The sequence below is a fragment of the Phodopus roborovskii genome, unplaced genomic scaffold (genome assembly GCF_943737965.1).
Source record: "Phodopus roborovskii unplaced genomic scaffold, PHOROB, whole genome shotgun sequence".
NCBI lineage: Eukaryota > Metazoa > Chordata > Mammalia > Rodentia > Cricetidae > Phodopus > Phodopus roborovskii.
In genome coordinates this window covers 22,368,157-22,390,531 of record NW_026126418.1, presented here as the reverse complement: position 1 = coordinate 22,390,531, position 22,375 = coordinate 22,368,157, and the positions used below count along the sequence as shown (strand labels likewise).

Genomic DNA, 22,375 nt, shown 5'->3' with positions numbered 1-22,375 from the left:
CATTTGTTAGAGGTTTTCCTTTTTCCTTTGTAATTTTTTGTTTCTTTGTCAAAACTTAAAAGTGTCCATAGGTGTGTGAGTTAAGGTCTGTGTCTTTGATTTGATTCTATTTGTCCACATGTTTGTTTTTATGCCAGTACTAAGCTGTTTTTATTACTATAGCTCTATATTGGAGTTTGAAGTCAAGGATGGTGATGTCTCTGGGAGTTCCTGTATTTTAAAGGATTGTTTTAGCTATTCTCTTTTGTTTTGTTTTTCAATATGAAGTTGAATAATGGTCTCTTCAATATCTGTGAAGAATTTTATCAACATGTGTTCTCTCTGCTGCTAGCCTTGTATTATTAGGGCAAATTAGTTCTTACAAGAAAAAGTGATACTACTCTGGGCAACGAAGAGTCACTTTAGTGTGATTATCCATGTACTGTGAAATTTAACAAAACAAATCCAAAGCGAATTAGTAATAGTGATGCTAAAGTTGCTGGGAGTGTAAGAAATCTATCCTCATGTTGTTTACCAAGTACTGGGATAATCTAAAACATGGGAAAATAAGATAATTTACTTTTATTAATAATTTGAATGCAAAATGAATCCATTGAATGCAAAAGTGAGTAATGTAACAACCATGTCAAGGACACATTGTCTAGTCAGGCATAAAGATAGAAAATGCTACACTAATCTGGAGTGACTAATTTTTTCCTCTGGCTCTGGTTCTAAGGAATATTTTAAATGAGCATTATATAGTGTTGCATGGACTTTGAATTGATTTAATTTTATTTCTCTGTATCCAGTTGAATGACTAAGTTAAATGTCTCTCTGTGTCTTAAGGGGAGATCTACATTGCTATAAATTGAACTCAATATTGAACTAAATTTAAGATGGTTAAAACTACCCTGGGATGTTAATTATATTCACTGTACGTGGTACACATTTTTATGACAAAATTAGAGCATGGAGTGTAAAAAAAAAAAAAGCATCTGGATATATTTGGTACTCTGATAGAAGTATTGTTACTTATATTTTTCTCTTTAATATTTTACCATGTAGAGAAATGGAGTAACGAAAAAATTAAGTGATGAAAGAGGTAAGATTATGAAGATTCACTTAAGTATATACTTGTACTCCATTACATAATTTTAAAAGAAATGCTTAGTTTGACTTTTTATTATTGAAGTGCCTTTTCCTCCAATCACTTCTCCTACTTTTAGCTCACTGTACAACTTGATGTTAAAAAAATTAAAATAAAAACTTCTTAAAACATCTTTTTATTACTTATTTTCCTTTTGCCTAAAATCAATTTAAAGTACAGCTTTGTTTATTCCTTTGTAAAGCTATAAGTTGTCATTGAAGACTGAATATAATTAAAACAGTCCATTTTGTCAGTGGGCCCTGTTAGTTTATGAGACTAAGTTGTTGAGGTCATCAAAAAATAAGCATTTCAGATTTTTTTTTTGAAGCAATTGGGGAAAAGTGACATTTTAAGTAGTAAAATCCACAAAGATGTTGTCCTTGGAGAAGTTTGCTTAACTTAGATTGCTGATTGTGATTATTCCAGCCAGTATTGCAACTTAGTAGGTAGAATGCCAGAGCAAGCCTGCAAGTTCTGTTTCTCCTTTGGCTCTACAGTGCATTCCTATTTAAAACTATCTCTTATCTCTCCAGTTCCTGTAAACACATCCGCTCGAAATTCAATTATTTCAGCTCAAATTTCACCAACAAAGAATACTAGACTTTCCCATGCATCCTTAGCTCCTCAAAAAGACGAGGTATGAGACATTTAAATTTTTCTAAATTCAATCATAATAAATGAGATATGTTAAGGTCATTTTAATATATGAAAATGCCTTTATTTTTATCCTTTATTTTATTTATTTATGCCTTTATTCTTTAACCTTACTACTAGTACACCTTCATTCCATTAAATTTATCATAAAATAGTAAATATGAACAACACAGTGTCTGGAAACCTAAATATAATTCACAAGGTCTAATATTTACTGTGGCCATGGAACTCTCAGAAGAAACAGTTGAGATTCTAGTGACACTGGTTTAGCATTTTTCATCAGTAGTCATGGAAAATTACCAGAGGGAATCCAAGTGTATACATTATGCATGATATAAATATTATGTATAAATTTTCCATCTGTTTTCTTAGGAATAAAATCAGTATTTCCAATATTAGCATGACATTGATTCAATACACTAAGGAGCTTATATGGTTTTCAATAATTTTAAATAACAGATATTTAATAGATTATATCCAAATAAAGTCTTCATGGTAATCTTGAAAATGATATCATTTTATGTGACTTATAATGCAAGTAATGCAGAATAAAAAAATGCAGAATTTCTAAAATGTATTATACTTTCCATGATTGTATGTCTCTGTGATACATTTTATTATAAATGAATATTTATTAACTGTATTTTTGCATAGTTTGTTCCATAATCTGCTGTGTCACTAGCTTTGTTAAATTTGCTAGCAATCAGGAAAAATTTTAACTGTTGGAATAGTCACATTGTTTACCAAATTTTAAAGCCTCTAATATTTAAAAAATCATGAAGGCCTGTTAAAACAATGTCTTAAACCACATTTTAAAAGCATTACAAAGAAGAAGAGGCCAAAATGCATGTATCAAGTTTATTCATGGAATTGTAAATAAAAATTGACATGATAACATACTGTGTAGGTTGATTATTGCAATACTCCAGACTACAAAATGAGAAGATTGGTGTGGTATATCCAGATTACTTTTACATTAAAATATAAGGAAACAATTTGCCTCAGCAAAAGTATGTGCAAATTGTATTATTGACCTTTCTAAGAACAGCATGCTCTAATCACTTTTCATATTACTCCAAAATGGGTAGCAGATGTTCACAGATACTTATGACAAGAAGTTTAGTTGTTCTCTAGCACACTGTGCAAAGCCTAAAATTTTCAGACATTTTTCTTATTGCTTTCACATTTCAAATATTGAACAATGATTTTTTTTTTCTGCAAGCAGGTTAAGTGCCAAGAAATGTGTAGAAACTCACAATCACTCATAGAGCATACATGTGCTATCTTTTCCAGTATCACTGAATTGCTGCCCTTCTAATTAAGTTGACTTATTTGCCTTCTTCATGTAGTTCATATATGGTTACCAGAAAATGCTGCATCTCTAGGAAAGTGGCACCATAGCAGGGATACAGAGCCTTCCTGTTAACCATCTATGTCTTCAGTTTTCACTCCTAATGCCAATTCCAACTATATTTATTTTCAATAAATTGTATAATGATACTATATTTGACAAGACTACAACTATATGTGCTGAGTGTCAAAGTTGGAAACTCATCAGATGTGTGATTTACAGTATTGTGAACATTTCTAAGAAATATATTAATTTTAATTGTATAAATTTTAAGTATATTTATGATTGTGAGCCTAGCCTTTAACAGCTGAGCTATCCCTCCAGCCCTTTAATCCCAGTTCGAAGAGGCAGGTGAACCAATGTGAGTTTGAGACCAGCCTGGTATACAGAGCAATTTCTAGAGCTACATAGTGAGACTGTCTCCAAAAAAAAAAAAAAAAAAAAAAAAAAAAAAAACACCAAAAATCCATCACTGTTACTGTGAGCAGACTGACTTGTAACTCAATCCCATTTACCAACTGTGAACACCATGGGCAGTTTTCTCCTGGGCTGTGTCCCAGTTCCTGTATTGCTCTTAACACCTCTGCTGGAGGTTAGTGATCACCTCAGAGGAACAGTCATTTACCTGGAGTCCCAACCCAAACAACTTGAGACCTAGGGCCATGCCTCTCACCCACTGGCAAAATCAGGGATGATTCATCATGTGGGGAGGGACCAGCCAAAGTTTTAGACAGCTGAGGAGATGGGGAAGGAGGTTGGCCTGGTTTGCTCACAATGGAACCTTGCTCCCAAGACCTGTGTGTGCTCCCTAAATTTGGCCATATAGACTGAGATGGTGCTGAACTAGAATCCAGGTATAAATGAAAGTTCGTATTCCCTCTGAATTTTGTATAAAAACCAAACTCTCTTGGAGTTTGGTTGAATCAAAGTTTGATTTGCTTTGGGTGCCCTTCTGCTTCTGATCCCATGTGTATTAAATGAATGAGCACAAAGGTTAAAAATAAAAGTATAACATAAACATAAAACATGGATATTTCTTAAAATGAAGATTTGTGAGAAATTTAACAATATTAATTTTAAATGTAAACATACAAATATAAGTTGGTGATGAAAATTTGGAGAAATCTCACTTGCTGTTGTTAATGTAGAAGGACATGCAAGGTGATTGGAATGGAAGACCAAGCAAGAAATCAAGCTATGTTGGTGAACCAGGTAAATACAAGCAGGCAATTACACAACTATTAAAAATATTCTTTCACCTGCCAGTTATTTTGCCATTCCAAATTCTATGCAAGTTAATGCACTGATCTCTGCTGAGCCTTGTGCAGAGAACTGAACACAGAAGAAAAAGTTAGCCAGGACTGTTACCCAGAGCTTTACCTTGTAACATAAGAGGCAGTCTTCACAAACACACAAACCAAGTTGATCAATACAATAATGTGTGAGTGTATAAAAGCCACATCCTTTATGAAAAGAATACCTAGGACCATGTGAGTCAAGAGAAAAGAGAATTTTCTGATTCTTATTGTTTCCTTTATTTTTGAGCTTATACTATAATTACATCATACAACCTTCTTTTTCTCCCTCCAAAACCTGCCATATACCCCTCCTTCCTCTAATTAAAATATACATATATTTCCTAAATGCTCATTTTGTACAATATTACTTGTATGTATGTTTTAGGATTGAGAAATTGATATACTCATCCCTGAGGAAGACTGTTTCTCCTGCTGTAAACACTCATTAGTTACCCATAGGTCTTTGAGTAGAATTCAGGTCACCTGGATGTCCTCCTCCCACATTAAAAGGTGTATTATTTTGTCCTTGTTCAGCTTATTTCCAGACAGTCATGTTGATGACAATTTATGGGTGTAGTTTCTGACATTTATAGGAGGCTTAGCAGGGAAGTGCACTCCTTGTTCCCATAGCTCCTACAATTTTCCTCTCTTCTTTTTTTCAGTGTTCCCTGAGCCTTTAAAAATTTTATGTGTTTTAATCTCATGTTGGTTTTAATCAAAATTAAAGTAATTAACTAAAATTTTGTGCTTATATGTTATGTCCTTTTACTTGTCTAGTAGCTTGTCTTTTTCTGTCTTTCAGATTTTGAGGTATAGTTTGCAAGTAAAATGTTATGAATTCAGAATAACCTGCTTAATAATATTATAAAATGAGCCAGTCTACATATCTTTCACTTCACTTACACTTGTGCATGTATGTTTGCATGTGTGCATGGTTAGAACACTTAAGATATTCTCTCCTGACAGGTTTTAAGCACACAACCAAATCCTGTTAACAATAGTCACACTACATATTAGCTCTGTAATATTTATTCACTTTACTAAAGCCAAAACTGTGAGCAATATCACTTAATGATCTTTTCCTTCGAGTTCATTGAATTCTGTTATGAGTTTGACAGTCCATATTTCACATATAAGGGAGAACATGCGAGAAGTGTGTTTTAGCACTTTCGATTTATTTCATGCAACATAATCATCTCCAGATTTGTGTGTGTTCCATTTTCTTTTCTTTTTCCTTCCAAGAGTGCCCTCACCCTTTTTATCCCCCTGCCCTCACCTGAAGGCCCATCTTTCCAAGTGTCTATAACACCATATTTTGTATTAACAAACCAACAAAGCTGAGTTGTACACTGTTTATGTCAGTGCTGGTTGCTTCTAAATTCAGCATGTGTCCTTTTAATCTGCTATTATATAATCAATTCAGAATAACACATACTTATACAATACACTGTGTACTGCTTATTTTGTAATAAATATGAAAATTTTATGCTATTTTATATGATGGACTTTTGGGTCCATGAACTTGATCCTCAAACCAATATCATAATAATGCCAAGGGACAACTCTATATACCTACAATATCTATCCAATCATACATTAAAATGTATGTTTCTATGTATCAGTACATTTGTTCCTATAGCATAATACCAAACCTAAAACAGGACTCATTGTCCTGGGCTCGAGAAGTTGGCTCAGTCAGTCATTACTGCTGCCCATTCAGTAAAGTAATTTTCTGTGGTGATTATTGTTCGTGAACACTTTCGTATTGTGTGTGTGTGGGGGGGGAAGGGGGAGGGTCAGGGATAGAGTGTGTGTCTGTATGTGTGTGTGTGTGTGTGTGTGTGTGTCTGTCTATCTGTCTGTGTGAGAGAGAGGGGGTAGAGAGAGAGGAACAGGGATAGTGATTGTGTGTGCGTTTGTGTGTGTCTGTGTGTGACTGTGTGTGTGTGTTTCCTTATTAATCAGGGAGTCACACTGGCCTGGTATATGAAAAATAGGCTAAGCATGCTCTTCATAAAGTGCATGGGATCCACCTTAGTCCATCTCCCTGTCACAGGGTTTATAAGTATATGTCACTTCATGTAACATTTTTTCTATGTATTAATCTTAGTTTCTTCTCCAAAATCAAATACATGAAAACTTGCCACACAAATTAAAGAAGTATAGAATTTAGAATATATATATACACACATATATATATGAGATGTTTGCTATTCATTATTTGAAAAATTAAGAATTACTGATTAAATTGATTTTCAAATGGCCGTAAACAAAACACAAATTTTCTCTAGCAGTCCATTCTAAGACTTTAATTTCCTGTTTATTTACATAGTTAACATAAAAAAGTCTCCATGTCATATCCAGTATAGCAATAGAGATGCTGTGTAAAGAGACTTTCTCTATGTCTTTATTAACCATAGTCAGAAGTAGATTCCCACTACATTATATACAAACTAAGTCAGACATTTCAACAGGACAAGATAAATGAACAAGTGATAAGGAAACATACACCAAATAATATATTCCAAAATTGGTATTGCTGAGAATATTATGGTAAAACTATTATATTTTCAAGATAGATGAGCATACTTGTGATTATTATTGGAATATGTGGTTTTAATTTTTTATTTTTAATACATCTGTTTCATTTTTAAAAAATTATTTCTGTGAATGTCTGTATGTGCATATACACAATTTCAGGTGCTGGAAGAGACTAGAGGATGATGTTGAATCCTCTAGAGCAGGAGGTTCAAGCCTTTTTAAGCTGTTTGACATGGCTTTTGGCAACTGAGCTTGGCTTCTTATGAGAGCAGTATGATCTTTTATCTGATGACACCTGTTTCCAGCCCCTATAAAGTCTTTAAAATGAGCACTGTAGCATGCTTTGGAAATGCTAAGGAAGGATATCTCTTTGTTTAGGCAAGTTTCAAGGAAGATTTCAAAGAACAAACATAGAATCAGCAAAACTTTTAAAAATTAAGAAGTATAAATACAGGGTTCTCCAAAGGAAATGGCCCAGACAATAGTCCAGTGTCATAGAAAGCTTGTTTCAGTAGGACATACTCTGTCTGTAGACCACAGAATACATACAAAAGAGGAATTGGAAAGGTTGATAGAGTTCAGATTTTACAGTATATTAAAATTGGTGTTGAGAACTTTCGAAATTACTGTAAAATGTCCGTAAAAGGTAGATAGTTACAAATGAGAACTGGTTATTTGACTATGGTATTGCCATTTTAAAAGTTAATGGGTATGAATATAAATTACAATTTTCTTTTTCTGATGTTTAGGGTCTCAGGGTGGTGCTCCACCTCCGGGTATTTTTTCTTCTCCTGTTTACTCAAATATGTAAGTATTCAAATTATTAACATGGAATTATCTATTCATATTTTGATAACTGCTTAAATACATGACTACATGAAATCTCCTATTTTTTGTAGTTCTATTTAGATTTATTGCTTGGAAATCTTCAAAACTGAGTTTGAATTATAGACAAAGTGAAGGCCATTCTCTCTCCTTCTAGCCAGTCCTTTGCTCTCTGTACCCAGGATCTTTTCCTTTTTTTCCCCCAGGGTTTCTTTGTATATTTGCAATGCTTACCTATGAAGTTTGAAATGCTGGATCTTTGAAATATTTACCTATTACTTTTGAGAGTATGGGCTTCCAAAGCCTGACAAAATAGTTCATCATACAATTTCAATGAATTGATCAACTTTCTCCTTTAAAATGTTTAGTATTGTCCATAATAATACTAATGGTGGAAACTGAAACTTCTAGAAAAGAGATGTTTCATAGAAAAGCTTTCCATTTCTCAAACATTGGGGAACAGATATTTTAGCATTTTTTCAACTTGAAAAGAAAAAGCACAGACAGAAGACAGAAGTCAACATCACTTGTTGTCTTCATATTTTCTTTGAAATTTTATTCTTATGAGGCAGAGTCTCTCCCTGAACCTAACCCAGCTTTTATATATGTGCTAGGGATCTGAATCCAATTCTCATACACTGAAAGACATTTACACACAGGACTGTCTTCCCAGCAACCCAGTGCTAAAATCTTAAAAAGAAATCAACAAATCAAATGAAGTGCAAACTAAAGTTTACAACCCTAGATTCATATGTCAATGTATATATAAAAGAAAAGATCTCTGATGACAAATGATTTTAATGTTCAGCCTAAGCCTTGTATATGGACATTTATCTTGAGGTAGATGAGTGTCAATATGTAGAACTCAGTCTATGTTTATAGAATACACAACATTTTTTATAGCCAGAAGGAGCTAATCTCAAACAAGCAAAATAAGGAAGAAAGATGCCACCATGTACAGATAATGATTATTTGTATTTATGGGATAAATAAATGCTAAAGGAAGAACACTGCAACTTTCTTTACTGTCTGCCAAGGCTCTGCTCATCATAAGGATTTTACTGTGGAGACCCCACATTTGTTCCAATGTCAATCACCTTTCACCTCCCTCAAATATTTATTTGTCCTTTTAAAAAGTGTAAATGCAAAAGATTGCTAATGTAGAAATGAAAATTCATGACAGAGAATTAAGATAAACTACGTTAGCAGTGGGAGTAGAGTTGTAAAACTAAGCATTAGATCATTAAATTTGAAATCCTCTGCCATATAGACTATGGTGAGAATCTGTATTGTTTAATAAGTAAAGGTCCAAGAGTTTGGTACAATATTATTATCATCAAATTAGCATATAATTAATTACTTTATCAACAATATGTAACACTGAATTCAAGAAACCATTCAATAATGCTCTTCATTTGAGATATGGTATAAGTAGGCACATGCCAAAAATTAATTGCCAAGCGTCTATTGAGTACATATTGTATTTAATGAACAGTGCAGATGTTAGGCAATTATTAAGACTTACAGAATTGATGCACTGTGATTTTGATGAATTAGTTTAAGGAAGCAATATAGGCTAATTTAAAACTCCCTCTATTATATACACACCTTTTTGTAATAAATATGTTTGAGATGGTGCAAGCCTTCATTTTTTTTTTTTTTAGGAATTGTAGAATTATGTTTCTGACTTTTTTGTATATGTCCATTTTTTTATGAAAGAATGGATTTTTTTAGGTCTTTACTCTTTCATTATTTTTGATTCTATGGCTTGCCTTATAAAAAAAATTGCTTCTGTGAAGATGCTGGGGACTATAGTGAAATGCCTCATTCATGCTAGGCAAGCACTGTAGCACTCACTGAGCTACACTGGCAGCTTAACATAGTAACTACTTGTTATTGCCTTTTCAGTTATTTATTTAGGTATTTTATAGATCTTTGATCCCTGTTTGGACACATGGCATTTGTCAGTGCAGATTACTATAGAACTCCATTCTATGCCTTAAGGCAGAAAAAAAATAAACAACTTTAGATGATCAAAATAAATAAATATATAAATAAATACATAAATGAAAATGTGGAACTTCAAGCCCCCTTCTCACCTCTGTCTTCTTTCTACAACTACTCTTCTCTCCTCTCCTCTCTTGCTCTAGTTCCAGCTCAGCTGGTAGTACATGGACTCAATCTTCCTACCTCAGACTCCCACAGAGCTGAAAGCACAGCCACTATGCCAGGCTCCCCAACCCATTTCTGAGCTGCAATAATTAAAATGTTTTGTTGGATGGTGTTGTGTTTTTCACACAAGTAAGCTTCAATACTGAGACTTTTTTTCCAAAATTTTGTTTTACATTTGGAGAAAAAATAATTTTGGAATGTATAGGCTTAAGGAAATTAAAAAATAGTGCCAACTCGACTTTAATTGGGAAGAGCATAGCAAATACTTCATGTTTGGGTCAATCGGAACACAGTTTTTCTACTTACAGTAATTTTTAATACTAGTTCTTATACTTTTTTTTTTTACAATTCATAAACCTATCATTCACTTCATTAGTATGCAATAATAAATCTAATTACAACACTTGAAAGGATGTGTTCATGACATCATTACATGAATATGATTGAAGTTAGCATTGAATGTAAATAGAACCTATGATTCTAACAACTAGTTGCTTAATATTAATCCAAATGCTGTCTTTCTGCTGTGAGGTGAAACCAAAGGAGGATAAGACTATAGGGTCTTAAAATGCAGCTAGAGTAGTATTAGAGAGCTACTCTGAAAACTTACTATATCAGCATCTCTATTAGCAGATAAAACAGACTAGTCATCTGTTCCTTCCTGTTTTATTCTGTGTCACTCCCCAGGGAACTACAAAAATGGACACATCAAAAGGATATCTGAGTTCCAACTATCAGAAACATGCATGTTTTTGTGTTCTATTGTGTACTGTGATTCCACTCTCCTAAGTAAATAACACACACTTTTGAGTCAACAGGCCCATATCTTAGCAGAACATTAAATAAGAACATTGAAGAAAAGAAAATAAAGATTATTTTGTATTAATGTATAACTCTCATAAAAAGAAGTGATAAGTAACAGGAATTTTAAAAGTACTTTTATAAATTATTTGTCCTAACTTAATTAAATCGTATATTTTTCTTAACTTTACAGGCAACAAAATCTACAAAATTGCTTGCAAGATAAAGTACGTATTATAAAATCAACTGATAAGACAGTATATTAATTATCATATGCCATTCTAGGAAAAAATGTAATGTAAATCAGATACTTATATAAGCATGTACTGATATTCGTTGTTCATACCCTTTGTCTTTTATTTTAATGGAAGTTTACTTTTAGATAATTTTAATAGTTTCCTTCTATTCTAAAGTTGTTATCAAAAATACTTCTGGTACTTTAGGAAGACTTCTTGGGTTTTGCATGGAGAATCATTCAGGGACCTAGCATTGATGAGCAGCATGAGATAATGGGGACTCATCTCCCCGGAGAGATTATTAATCAGTATTGCTTTCCAGATATTGATGGCAAACTGTAGAGAATGTGTTGAGATGCCTGAATTTGTCTTTAGCAATTCTCTTGGGAAGTACCTGCTACCAAAGATCACAGGTAAAGGCACTACTTGCTCACCTGTGAGCTGAGACTTGAAGCAAGAGAAGAAAAGATGTAAAGATGGCATATTTTAGTAACATTCAACTCTCTTTCTTTTAAATGCATAAATGAAAAATATCTCATTGTTTTATTTTCAGGCATTGCTAAATTTCATCCTTGGCAATAACTCTTTTTTTTTTTTTTTTAATTTTACATGTCGATCCCAGTTCTACCTCCCTCCTTCATACCCTCTCTGCCCTCTCACATGCACCCTGACCACCCTCTCCTCCCATCCCCCTACCCCAATTGCACAAATCTAGTCAGACTAGTCAGGAACCTTTTGAAGTATCACAGCAGTGATTGAATCCTGCTCAGTTAATAAGGCATTAAGCTTCAATTAGCGGAATGATTCTCTGTTTAATATTATAATTGAAATATATTGAAAAATTAAAATTCCTTCAACCTCCTGTAGCTGCATGCAAAATTTTGGTCTCCCTCTTTTTTTGTAATACAATTGGAAATGCACTATTCTTAACCTAGTTCAGGAATTGCAGTACGGTACTGTTGTTCAATATACCTTGAATAATATGTTAGATACATTTAGGATTGTTCATTTACAATAATCATCTATTTTTAAATTTATTATTAATTATTTAATTTTTAATAAAGGCTTTAATTATATAAACAAGATTTTTATGCTTACAATTATCTTAATCTGTGCTTACAGAAGCACTAGTAATCATATAATAGTAGAAAAATACTTTTTTCACAACCAATATCTATCTTCATTTATTTTAATGACTATGTAATATATATATATATATATATATATTTTACATAATGATCCTAGTTCCCTCTCCCTCTGTCCTTTCCTCCCTCCCTCCCTCCCTCCCTCCCTCTTAAGAAATAGGGGGATTAGTGCTGAATGGTCTTTCATTGGGTGCTTCCTAAAAGCTTCAAGATGAATCAGAGGAGAGTATGCTACATAGATTTTCAACTTTTCTTGTAATATTAATTTAAAACATGAATAATTTCTATTTACCATAGATATATTTTGAATAGGAAAAAATCTGTTAGCTTTCCTATCATGTCTTGTATTTTCATTAATCTATTTTCTACTTTCCTAGATAGTTTGTACTGATAGGTCATGTTAGCTACAAAACAAATCTAAAATATGCTAATTTTTGTATTCTATAAAACAAAGACTATGTACTTATTGATAAGGCGTGATATAGAAGGTATAAAAATGCTTCTAAATATCAAAAATACTTTTACTATATCTGTTTGAAAAAATACTTTGAAATAATTTTATCTGTTTTTAAAATATATAGCAGAGTTACGAATACTACATTGGGTTTTTCCCAAAACATTTCATAAGATGTGACTAAATAGGAATTTTGTAACTTTAATTTTCAGTTTATTTAATCATTATGAATGTTGGGAAATAATTTATATTTGAAGCTTAAAGTATTTCTCTCCAGTATAAAATAAACCAGCTTAATGAAATTTTGAATAATTCTTTCTTCATTTTAATATAATTGATGGTGGTATTCTATTATGATAAATAATTATTACATAATTGTTTAACATTAAAAAATGTACCCCTGTATCTCCCAAATATGGAATACATATTTATATGACTTTCTTTTTATCTGATTACCTTATTTCTAGATAACTTCTGAAGAACTAAATAGCATAATTCAAAATATAATGACCTGGGTTGTAGCTACAGTAACCAGTATATTGTATCCAGCCATCACAAAATATGAAGAAAGAGTGCAGAGTAATACTTATCCAGTGTCTGACTCAGACCTTTCTTCTGATAGTTCAAGTTTCTGTAGTACATGTAGTGAGGGCTTTACATATAGAAGCTACACAGCTAAAACATTTCAACCAGATCCATGTGTATTTGCCAGTGACATACCAGTAAAGAAACCACCCACTCCTTTGAAACCTCCTTCTGCACATGTGGAAAGAACAGTTATTGGAAAAGAATATCATATGAGAGGACAATCAGTATCTTCACAAGTCAATTACAATAAAACCAGCTTGGAATATCCATTTCCTAAGATAGGAAGTAGTAAATCTGATAGTCACCTTGTAACATCATTAGAAACAAACACGAAAAAATCTAAAGATGCTACCACAGAAACAGATAGCTTAGAGATTCCTTTGCTATATGATCAAAAAGCCAAGGCCATGGATCAGATGAAAAATTTAAAGAATGTTTTTGTAAACTTTAAATGTCACTTGAAAGGAGAAACACAACTTATTTTAGAAAGTATTTTTCAAGAAATAATGTCTGACTTAAGCCAGGCCATTCCTTCTCTGTCTTCTGTGACTGCTGAAGTTTTTGTTGATCAGTGTGATGCAGAAAGAGAAGACTTGCTCTCAAATGTTGACATATGCTCAGTAGCTTCAGAGATTGTCGAAAATATGCTTGAGAAGCTGGAGTCTGCTGTTGAGAAAAAATGTGTGCAGTTGTTTTCTCAAGAAGATTTGACAATTGATATTAAACCAAGTTTATCAACTAGTGGTGAATATTTCTCATCCTTAGATACAAAACCATCAGAAGATACACTGACTTGTTCCTTGGAGCCAATGTGTGATATTGCTGATGATATGGTACATGCTATTTTAGAGAAGTTGATGACTCTTGCATCTTATAAGAAAAGTGAAGTTCCTCCTGAAGACACAACTAAACATTTCCACCAACAAATAAAGACAGAGCCAACACATAAATTTCATAAAAAAACTGACCAAAAGAAATCTAGTCCTGAATCTGATGCTGCTAATTTAATTGTGAAAGAAGAAATACAAAATTTAATATCAAATATTTTTACACAGTCCTCTTTAGTTGGTTATGTAGAAGAAGCAATAAGTACAATACTAGGCTATGTACAAACTGAGCTTAATAATGAGAGACTTATTGCATCTGAAGAAACAGTAGTACTTCTTCAGCTACTGGATGATGTCTTAACTCAGCTTCACCAGGGGCCAGCAAAAAAAAGTATTAAAAAACACAGACAACCTAGAGTAAGAAATCTTCCTGATGTTGAAGAAAAGTATAGACTCACTGGCACTAAGTCATTTAATGGTCTTAGAAATAAAAGACCATTTCCCCCTGTTAACGTCCCCGGCATGGTTCTGTATTCTGAAGACGATGATGAAGAAATAGATAATCTCGTGAAAAGTGTGCTTGATTCATCCTTCTGTGATGAAAAAGCAAAATCACAAGAGCATATTACTAACCACTGGCCTACGAAGAGAGACACTTGTTTTGAATATAAAAGAAGTAATAAAGTACCAACAAAAACTTCTCAAAACAAACCTGGATCTCATGACTGGGGATTAAAGTTGGCATTATCTCTTAGTAGTGAAGACATTGTGAAGGCAAAGAACTGCTTGATTAATGATGCTTCCATTTTCAGCCAAGATCAAAAGTATCAAATACAAAAGGCTTCAGAAAAAATAGTTAAACACATTTTAACAGATATGTTCAAGGATATGTTTTCTATTTCATCTCATTACCCAGGAAGCAAAATTGGTGAAGAAACCTCTGATTGTATCTCAGAAAAATCTCAAGGACTACCAAATCAAGACTGGATGGAACAGTTGTTCTCTGGGTCAGAAATTTGTGCACTAGCACATGAAATAACAGATTCTGTGATAAATATACTCCACAAAGCCTCAAAATATATTCCTAATACCATTAAAAATGCTATTTCATCAGTTCATCAAACTTGTCTAGATCATTCAGATACTCCACAAACAGCCAAAGAAATATCAAGTAAAACACCATTCAAAGTATGGTTTGACAGTGAAAAGAAAATGAAATATTTATCTTCACTTAACGTAGAGCTTGAAAAGACATCCCAGTTAAGGTCTGGAGAATGTGAACCTAAGCGTGTAAATGATATTACTGATAAGATCATTAATACAATTTTTAAAAGTCTGAAGTTATTTGTTTGTCCAAAATTAAAGAGGCACAACAAATCTTCATTGGTAGAGACATCATTACATTCTCAACTTAGTACTTACACAATGAAAATAGTCAAAATTGTTTTACATGCTATACAGAATGAACTAGGACGTAACAAGACAAACCCAAATACTAGGGAGACAGATCATATCAAGTGTCATGCAAACAAAGGGTTGTTTGCTGATCCCAATGAAGCAGTAGACTCCCATATGAGCAATGTCAATGACATTATGGAAAGTCCACTACTGACATGTATTTGTGAAATGATATCAAGTACAAATGAAGATCAAACAAATACTTCAACCTTTGCAGATAAGGCAGTGTCTACAACATTATGCGGGTCTGACAATGTTAATAAACAAAACATTTTGTCAAGTAAACAGGATAGGAATTCTTTCAAACAATATATGGCTACACCTTGTACTCACCATAGCATCATTAATGGAAAGGATTTGAAAGATAGTCCCAAATTGAAGGTGTTAGATCAAATTGGAGAAACACTTCATGAAATGTTAAGCAAACTCACAGGAGTCCATCATGATTCTCAACCATCTTGTAGTCAGCAAGACACAGAGAAGTCACATAAGGATCCTCCAACACTATCTAATGTTCAACTCATTTCCAAAGCAATTCTGGAATATGTCCTTGCAAAACTATGCGATATTGACATAGATACCAGCATTGTAAATTCTGGATTAAAAACAGTCTCGGAAACAATTGACATTGACAACCTTTCATTTGCCTCAATTATGGAAGAAATGGCCAAATGCACCATCATAATCTCGAACATAATTTCCAAAATGATGATGGGTAATAAAGAGATTACTAAAAACAAAGCAAAAAATGATCTCCCAGGGTCTTCCAAAACTGAGAACTCAAAAGGAATATGCCCAAATAAACTGAAAACTGTTGCTTCAGATATTCTTAACATGGTTTTTGCTAAACTGGAAGGATTTGCCAGTGGAAGTGTGGAAAATGTCAGCGTTCTTAATGATGAAAATAAAAAAGAGAATAATATGGATTTAGAATGTGAAAGCAAAAATTCTCCCACAGATTCACATGATAAATCATTGCAGTCTACTTTATACAATCATGCAAAGAAGGTATCAAATGCTATTTTGAAAGCCATTCAAACAGAATTAAATATTAATCCATCAGATTGTAAGGAAAATAGAAAAAGCTCACCACAGGAGACACAAATGTTTACAAATATAGTTGATTTAATTTTAGATGTAGTATCTTCAGATGTATTTATTGAACCAGAATCTGAGAACAGGGGCATTGAAAATTATGGATATCGACCAATTTATGGAAATTTTCTTCCTGGAGGAGCTGAATCAGAGTCATTGCTAGATGGTGATGACACACAAAATAAAGAATTATTTAGAGATAGGACATCACCCAGAAAAGAAACTAGCACTTTTTCTACTGACCAGTGGATCCTAGAAAGAATCTTAAACAAAATTGAAGTGAAACTGAAAGAACCACACAAATCTCCAATTATTCCCATTATAAGAAATATTTTGAATGAAATTTTTCAAAGTGCTTTAATCAGTCAGTTAAATATCATTTCTCTCTCACACTCTCATTTTACTGGCATGCCTCATAATGTCCCTGTGTCAACTATTCAAACATCTCAATTTTTGAATCCGTTGATGGACCCTTTAGTGTCTGACACAGATGTAACTGTAGTGGTAAATGATGTGGTTAGGACCGTATTTCACAAACTTTTTTCAGCTGCCATGACAGAAAAACCTGTAAGTGAAAACAGATGTGAAACAATTATCTTTTCAACCAATGTTTCTTTTCATGAGCATACCTATGCAGGAAACAGACCTGTCAGTGTGTTAAACAGAAATCCATGTGATATTCAGTCGAGCTGGAATGTTGACAAACAGACCAAAATAAATGTAGTTGAAGATATTGTGCAGGCAATATTAGAAAATTTAGAAAATTTTGCTGCTTCCAAAGTAGAATCTCTCTTTCATCCCCAAGTCGATTTCAGAGTTCCAGTGACTTTGCCAGTGCAGCGGGAAGGGGGATCATTAAGCAAAGCATTATCAGACAAGGACTCCTATTCTGATAATCAGTTTCCCTGTAGTTTAGTGGATCATGGTGCCCCAGAAAAGATGGACACTTGGTGCCAACTGTCTTTGTCCAAATTAAATATTTATGCAAAAGAAGTGGCTAGGAAAATTTTACAAGGTATCAAATATGAGTTAGATAAAGAACAAGAAAGTCCGCTCCTGACAAATAACATTGTGTTTTCTGAGAATATTGCAAGTCAGATTGTTAACACAGTGCTTGATATTGTGTCATGTAAAACCAAGTATGACAAAAACAGTTCTGACAAGGACAATAATTCAGATCAGCAAGATGGTATTATTGAAAGGCTAGTCAACAAGACAGAATATCGAAAAATCCTTGAGTTTCAAATTCAAGATACCATTGAAGGGATCTTATGTGATATTTATGAAAACATTATATATCAGAATAACCTCTCATTTGCCACACCCACTCTGAAATATAGTATACCTACCAAACACTTAGAAGCAAATTTACAACCAGTTGTTGGGGGTACAAATATTATCCCAAAAGTGTCAGTTCCTAAAACAGATGTCATTTTGGTGTCCAAAGATATAGTGGATATCGTGCTTCATAGCCTTACTTCTTTGGTCATGCTTGCTATAAATGCAAAGGACCCTGCTTCTGCAAGATTGGCCTTCTATGATATGTTTCCAAAATCACAGTGCCAACAGCATCTTTTTATAACACACAGAACTGAAGAACAGCCAGGGCATTTTTTACATTCAGAGGATAAGAATTTAGCTTATGCTGATGCTGACCAGATGCCCATGAAGAGAAATGAAGATACCAGGGAACCTGCGCTGGATCCCTGTGAAGAAAATGCCAACTTCATTACTGAAACTATTTATAATCGGTTACAGTCTTTTGCCACAGAAAGAATAAATTCACTAATAACCCCTGCCTTTCAGTCTAATAAGGAAAATGTATTTATTAGCCAAGAATTTGAAAATGGTAAAAATAATGACAGCATTTTTCATGAACCAAGCCAAGTTGAATCTGGTGTGAATGTCCTAAAATTATCAACAATTGAAACAGACGCTAACCAAGAGCTTTCAGAACCTGTTTTTGCCAGCTGTGGAGAAAGCCTTGGAACCACAATCCATTTATCACAAACTACCCTTAAGGACTATGCTGACTTCATTGCCAGTACTATTTTGAAGCTTATTAAAAATGATTTAGACTTAGAAATACAAAATATGCACATGTATTCAAACAACATCTTATTTCAAAAAAATATCATTGTGAGTGAAATTGTGAATAGTATCTTAAGGATTTTGCACAATAAAGGATCTGTAAAGGAATTTTTTTTACCCTCATCAGAAAATCCCAGGTTTCCACAGTTAACCATACCAAATGAAGTTTTGCTGGGATACAAAGAGAAGGGAAACACTGACACATTATCACAGTTTACAAATCACCCCTTAGAAGAAAGTCAAATAATACTGGAAAAGGAAAGCCAAAGAGTTATTTTGGAAGAAATATTTATGAGAAAAGGAGATTCAAAACCAAGAGAAAAAACCAAAATATTCAGTGCAGTAGAAGAGGTTTTGAAGAAATTGAGTCAAAACATAATGGAAATCATAGGCCACTTGCCTCCATTTAATGAAATTCCTTATATTGTGTCTAAGTCTAAAAGTAAAACTTCAGGTATAACACAGAAGAAATTCTTTCAGTCTCATATTAACAATGTATCAAATGATATACTTGAAAATATTTTGGGAGAAATGCACTCTGTAGTTGTGACATCATTATACAAAAAAACTAAAAGCAGGAAAGAAGTAGAAATGCTTGACAACAATGTTACATCAGTAAAAGCATCATGCTTTAAAGAAACTAAGCCAGCAAGAAAAAGAAGCAATCCTCCTAGATTTGGGGCACCAGAAATGCATCCTTACACTGACAATTTAAATGCTCTTGTGTTAGAAAATACGTTTTTGCCATATTCACCATTGCAAATTGGAAGATATTTAATTCAAATAGTTCTTGACAAGTTGTCAAATTTTGTTTCCCTGCATTTAGAAGAGAGATTTCTCTTTGAAGGTAGTTATGATGACATGTACCTTCTTAGGCTACATAATTCTAAACTTAGCCCTAAGAACAGCCCTAGGCCAGGATGTAAAACAAGTTTAAAAGGAAGGTCAAAAATTACCTCTTTATATAAATTTAAAACAAAACCACATCTAGGCATTAGTGGTACTAAATCTAAAAGCAAGACCAAGTTAGGTGCTGGAGAGAAGACTCCAAGAGAAAACAGATCTAAAACTGCCCTTGGGCTACCACAAACTTCGCCAACAGAGGATGCCAAAGTCATACTGAAAACAAAACTACCAGCTTCAGAATTGAGAATTTATGCCAAGAATATAATAACTGACATATTAGAAATAATAATGAAAGAACTTGAAATTGTGGTACAAAATAGAGCCGTGTTAAATACAAAAGTTTTAGTATCTGGTCAAATCCTTGAAGCAAGCAAAATTGTTAATGCAGTGTTGCAAGAATTATATGCTACAAACAATCACATTTTGGCTTCTCCAATTAATGTCTCAAATCTGGGTGATTTTCGCCTATCAAAGCAGAATCTGGGTGCAGGCTCCCCTACCGAGCAACAGGCATGTTTTTATTTAGAGAATGTTTCCTCACAACTAGAACAGATTTTTCCTAAAGAAGGAATATTTAAGAAAATGTTTGACAAATGGCAAACAGAAACAAGTGATACAGAAAATGAAAAATCTAAACTTTTAACCATAGCTGAAAACATTTTGACTGAAATTTCAATTAAAGCAAAAGATTTGGAGTATTCACTTTCACTTTTAAATTTACCACCTCTTGAAGATCCTGAAAGCAGATTCTATGATCGCTTTAAATGCGGATCTACAAGAGCTGAGGATACGAAAGCTCAAATCAATATGTTTGGAAGGGAAATTGTGGAAATGCTATTTGAAAAATTACAGCTGTGTTTCTTGTCTCAGATGCCCACTCAAGATAGTAAGGGAATTCTAACAAGTAGGAAAGAACATGTTACTCCTAAGAGCAAGCATGGTGTTCCAAACAAGCACAACCTTTGTGGCGTGCAAACCTGTAACACGAAGATGAAAGACCAAATGTCTACAAGCCCTAGCAACCAAATTGTGCAGGAGATTGTAGAAAGAGTCTTAAACATGTTAGAGTCATTTGTGGACTTGAAGTTTAAGCATATCTCTAAATATGAGTTTTCTGAAATAGTGAAAATGCCTATAGACAATCTCTTTCAAGTACAACAGAGACAATTAAGCAAGAAAACTTTGCCAAAGTTACAACCATTGAGCAAGTTTGGTGATGAACCCAAGTCAAGTACTATTATATCTAAAGAAAACATACAGAACACACTCCTACAGGTTCATTCATTCCATTCAGAATTACTTACATATTCCATCACTACTGTCAGTGACATGCTTAGTATAGTCAAGAATAAGCTAGACAAAGAAATAAGCCAAATGGAGCCGTTTCCAGTTAGCATATTGAAAGAGAATATTGCTGCAAGTGAAATCATTGGGACACTGATAGACCACTGTACTCATTTCGATGACTCTTTGATCACAAAACTTCCAAACAAAAATTGGTTCAAAGCAACTGAGAATGTTTACATTGTTAATCAGGTTGAATTTGCATCTCCTATAAGAATGCCTACATCAAAGATGAGAAACACTAGTATGAGGAGTAACACTCCACAAAGGAGTGTATCATCTGGCTTGGGGTTTAATTCAGAGGATGACACAAAACAAAAATATGAAGTCACGTCTAATTCACCCTCACATATCAGTTCCTGTGTTGAAAACAAAATTAAAAGCTCAGAGCCCATGGGAAGGCCTACATCAAAAGCTGTGCCACCATGTTCTAGAAACAAAGCACAAGACCAGAGCCAAAAGAAACAAAACTTTGGACTTGTTGATGGCACCACCAAAGGTAACAATTCTCTTCCTGAAGGCAGTGTGTTACAAAAATTGTTTAAGAAAGCCAATGACTCCACAGAAGAATCATTAAAACAAGTCATGTCATTTATAGAAATGGGGAAAGGTGAAAATCCAAGGGTTTTTCATTACGAGACCACCAAACCAATTGAGCCAAATGAAATTAAGACAAATGCTTCCCCACTCAAAATATGTTTAGCTGCAGACAATATTGTTAACACAGTCCTATCCAGCTACGGCTTTCCCCATCAGTCACATTCTGATGAAAGCCTGGAGACCATGAAACCATTTTTTATGTCAAGGCAAAATCCTTTGTCTACGGTATGTGAAGGAGAAAAGGATGAGAAAAATTTGCTTAAAATGTGGTATAAACGAATGGCCTGTATAAATGAGGAAGAAAGTGAAGGACCTGAAGCCTGCCAAGGGGATTTTTCTTTATTACACAAATGGAAAAATAAAAACTCCAAAATGACAATGGAGACTTTGGAGGAAACTGACACGATCACTTTCGATGATCATGAACTAGGTCCAAATGAAATGCATTTGGTGGCAAGACATGTTACTACATCTGTGATCACACACTTGAAGAACTTCAAAGCTGCAGGTAAGCAAGAGATAGGTTAGTTTTAAGTTGGAATAATTTGGGTAAAACAGTGAAAGGTATATTTAAAAGATCACTTGTCCAAGAGTCTACATTTTGTTTTACCTGAAAATAGCTTCAAAAATGTGGAATAACTTTTTGATTATTTTTAAAATTCCCATAATGCATAATATGTTACTGAGTTAACTGTCTATGTATTAAATATAAAACATGTGGGGTTTTGTTTCCCTTTAGGCCAGCAGATAAGGGGAAAATCAAAAACAAAGTAGGGAACTTTGGTTGACCATGCACTGTGAATTATAAAGTTTGCAAAGTACTTATGCTTGCCTCTGTTGCTGCAGTCTCTCATTAACCATTC

General features: G+C 33.6%; 1 protein-coding gene across 1 annotated transcript in view; it reads left to right on the top strand.

Moving 5' to 3' along the window:
* Positions 1 to 22,375, top strand: part of Fsip2 (fibrous sheath interacting protein 2) — a 69,964-nt gene that overhangs the window by 19,910 nt on the left and 27,679 nt on the right. The window contains exons 11-16 of the mRNA XM_051184374.1: positions 1,045 to 1,081; positions 1,660 to 1,763; positions 4,280 to 4,343; positions 7,720 to 7,777; positions 10,962 to 10,995; positions 13,071 to 22,020. Coding sequence (XP_051040331.1) covers positions 1,045 to 1,081; positions 1,660 to 1,763; positions 4,280 to 4,343; positions 7,720 to 7,777; positions 10,962 to 10,995; positions 13,071 to 22,020 — 9,247 coding nt within the window. The remainder of the gene's footprint in view (positions 1 to 1,044; positions 1,082 to 1,659; positions 1,764 to 4,279; positions 4,344 to 7,719; positions 7,778 to 10,961; positions 10,996 to 13,070; positions 22,021 to 22,375) is intronic.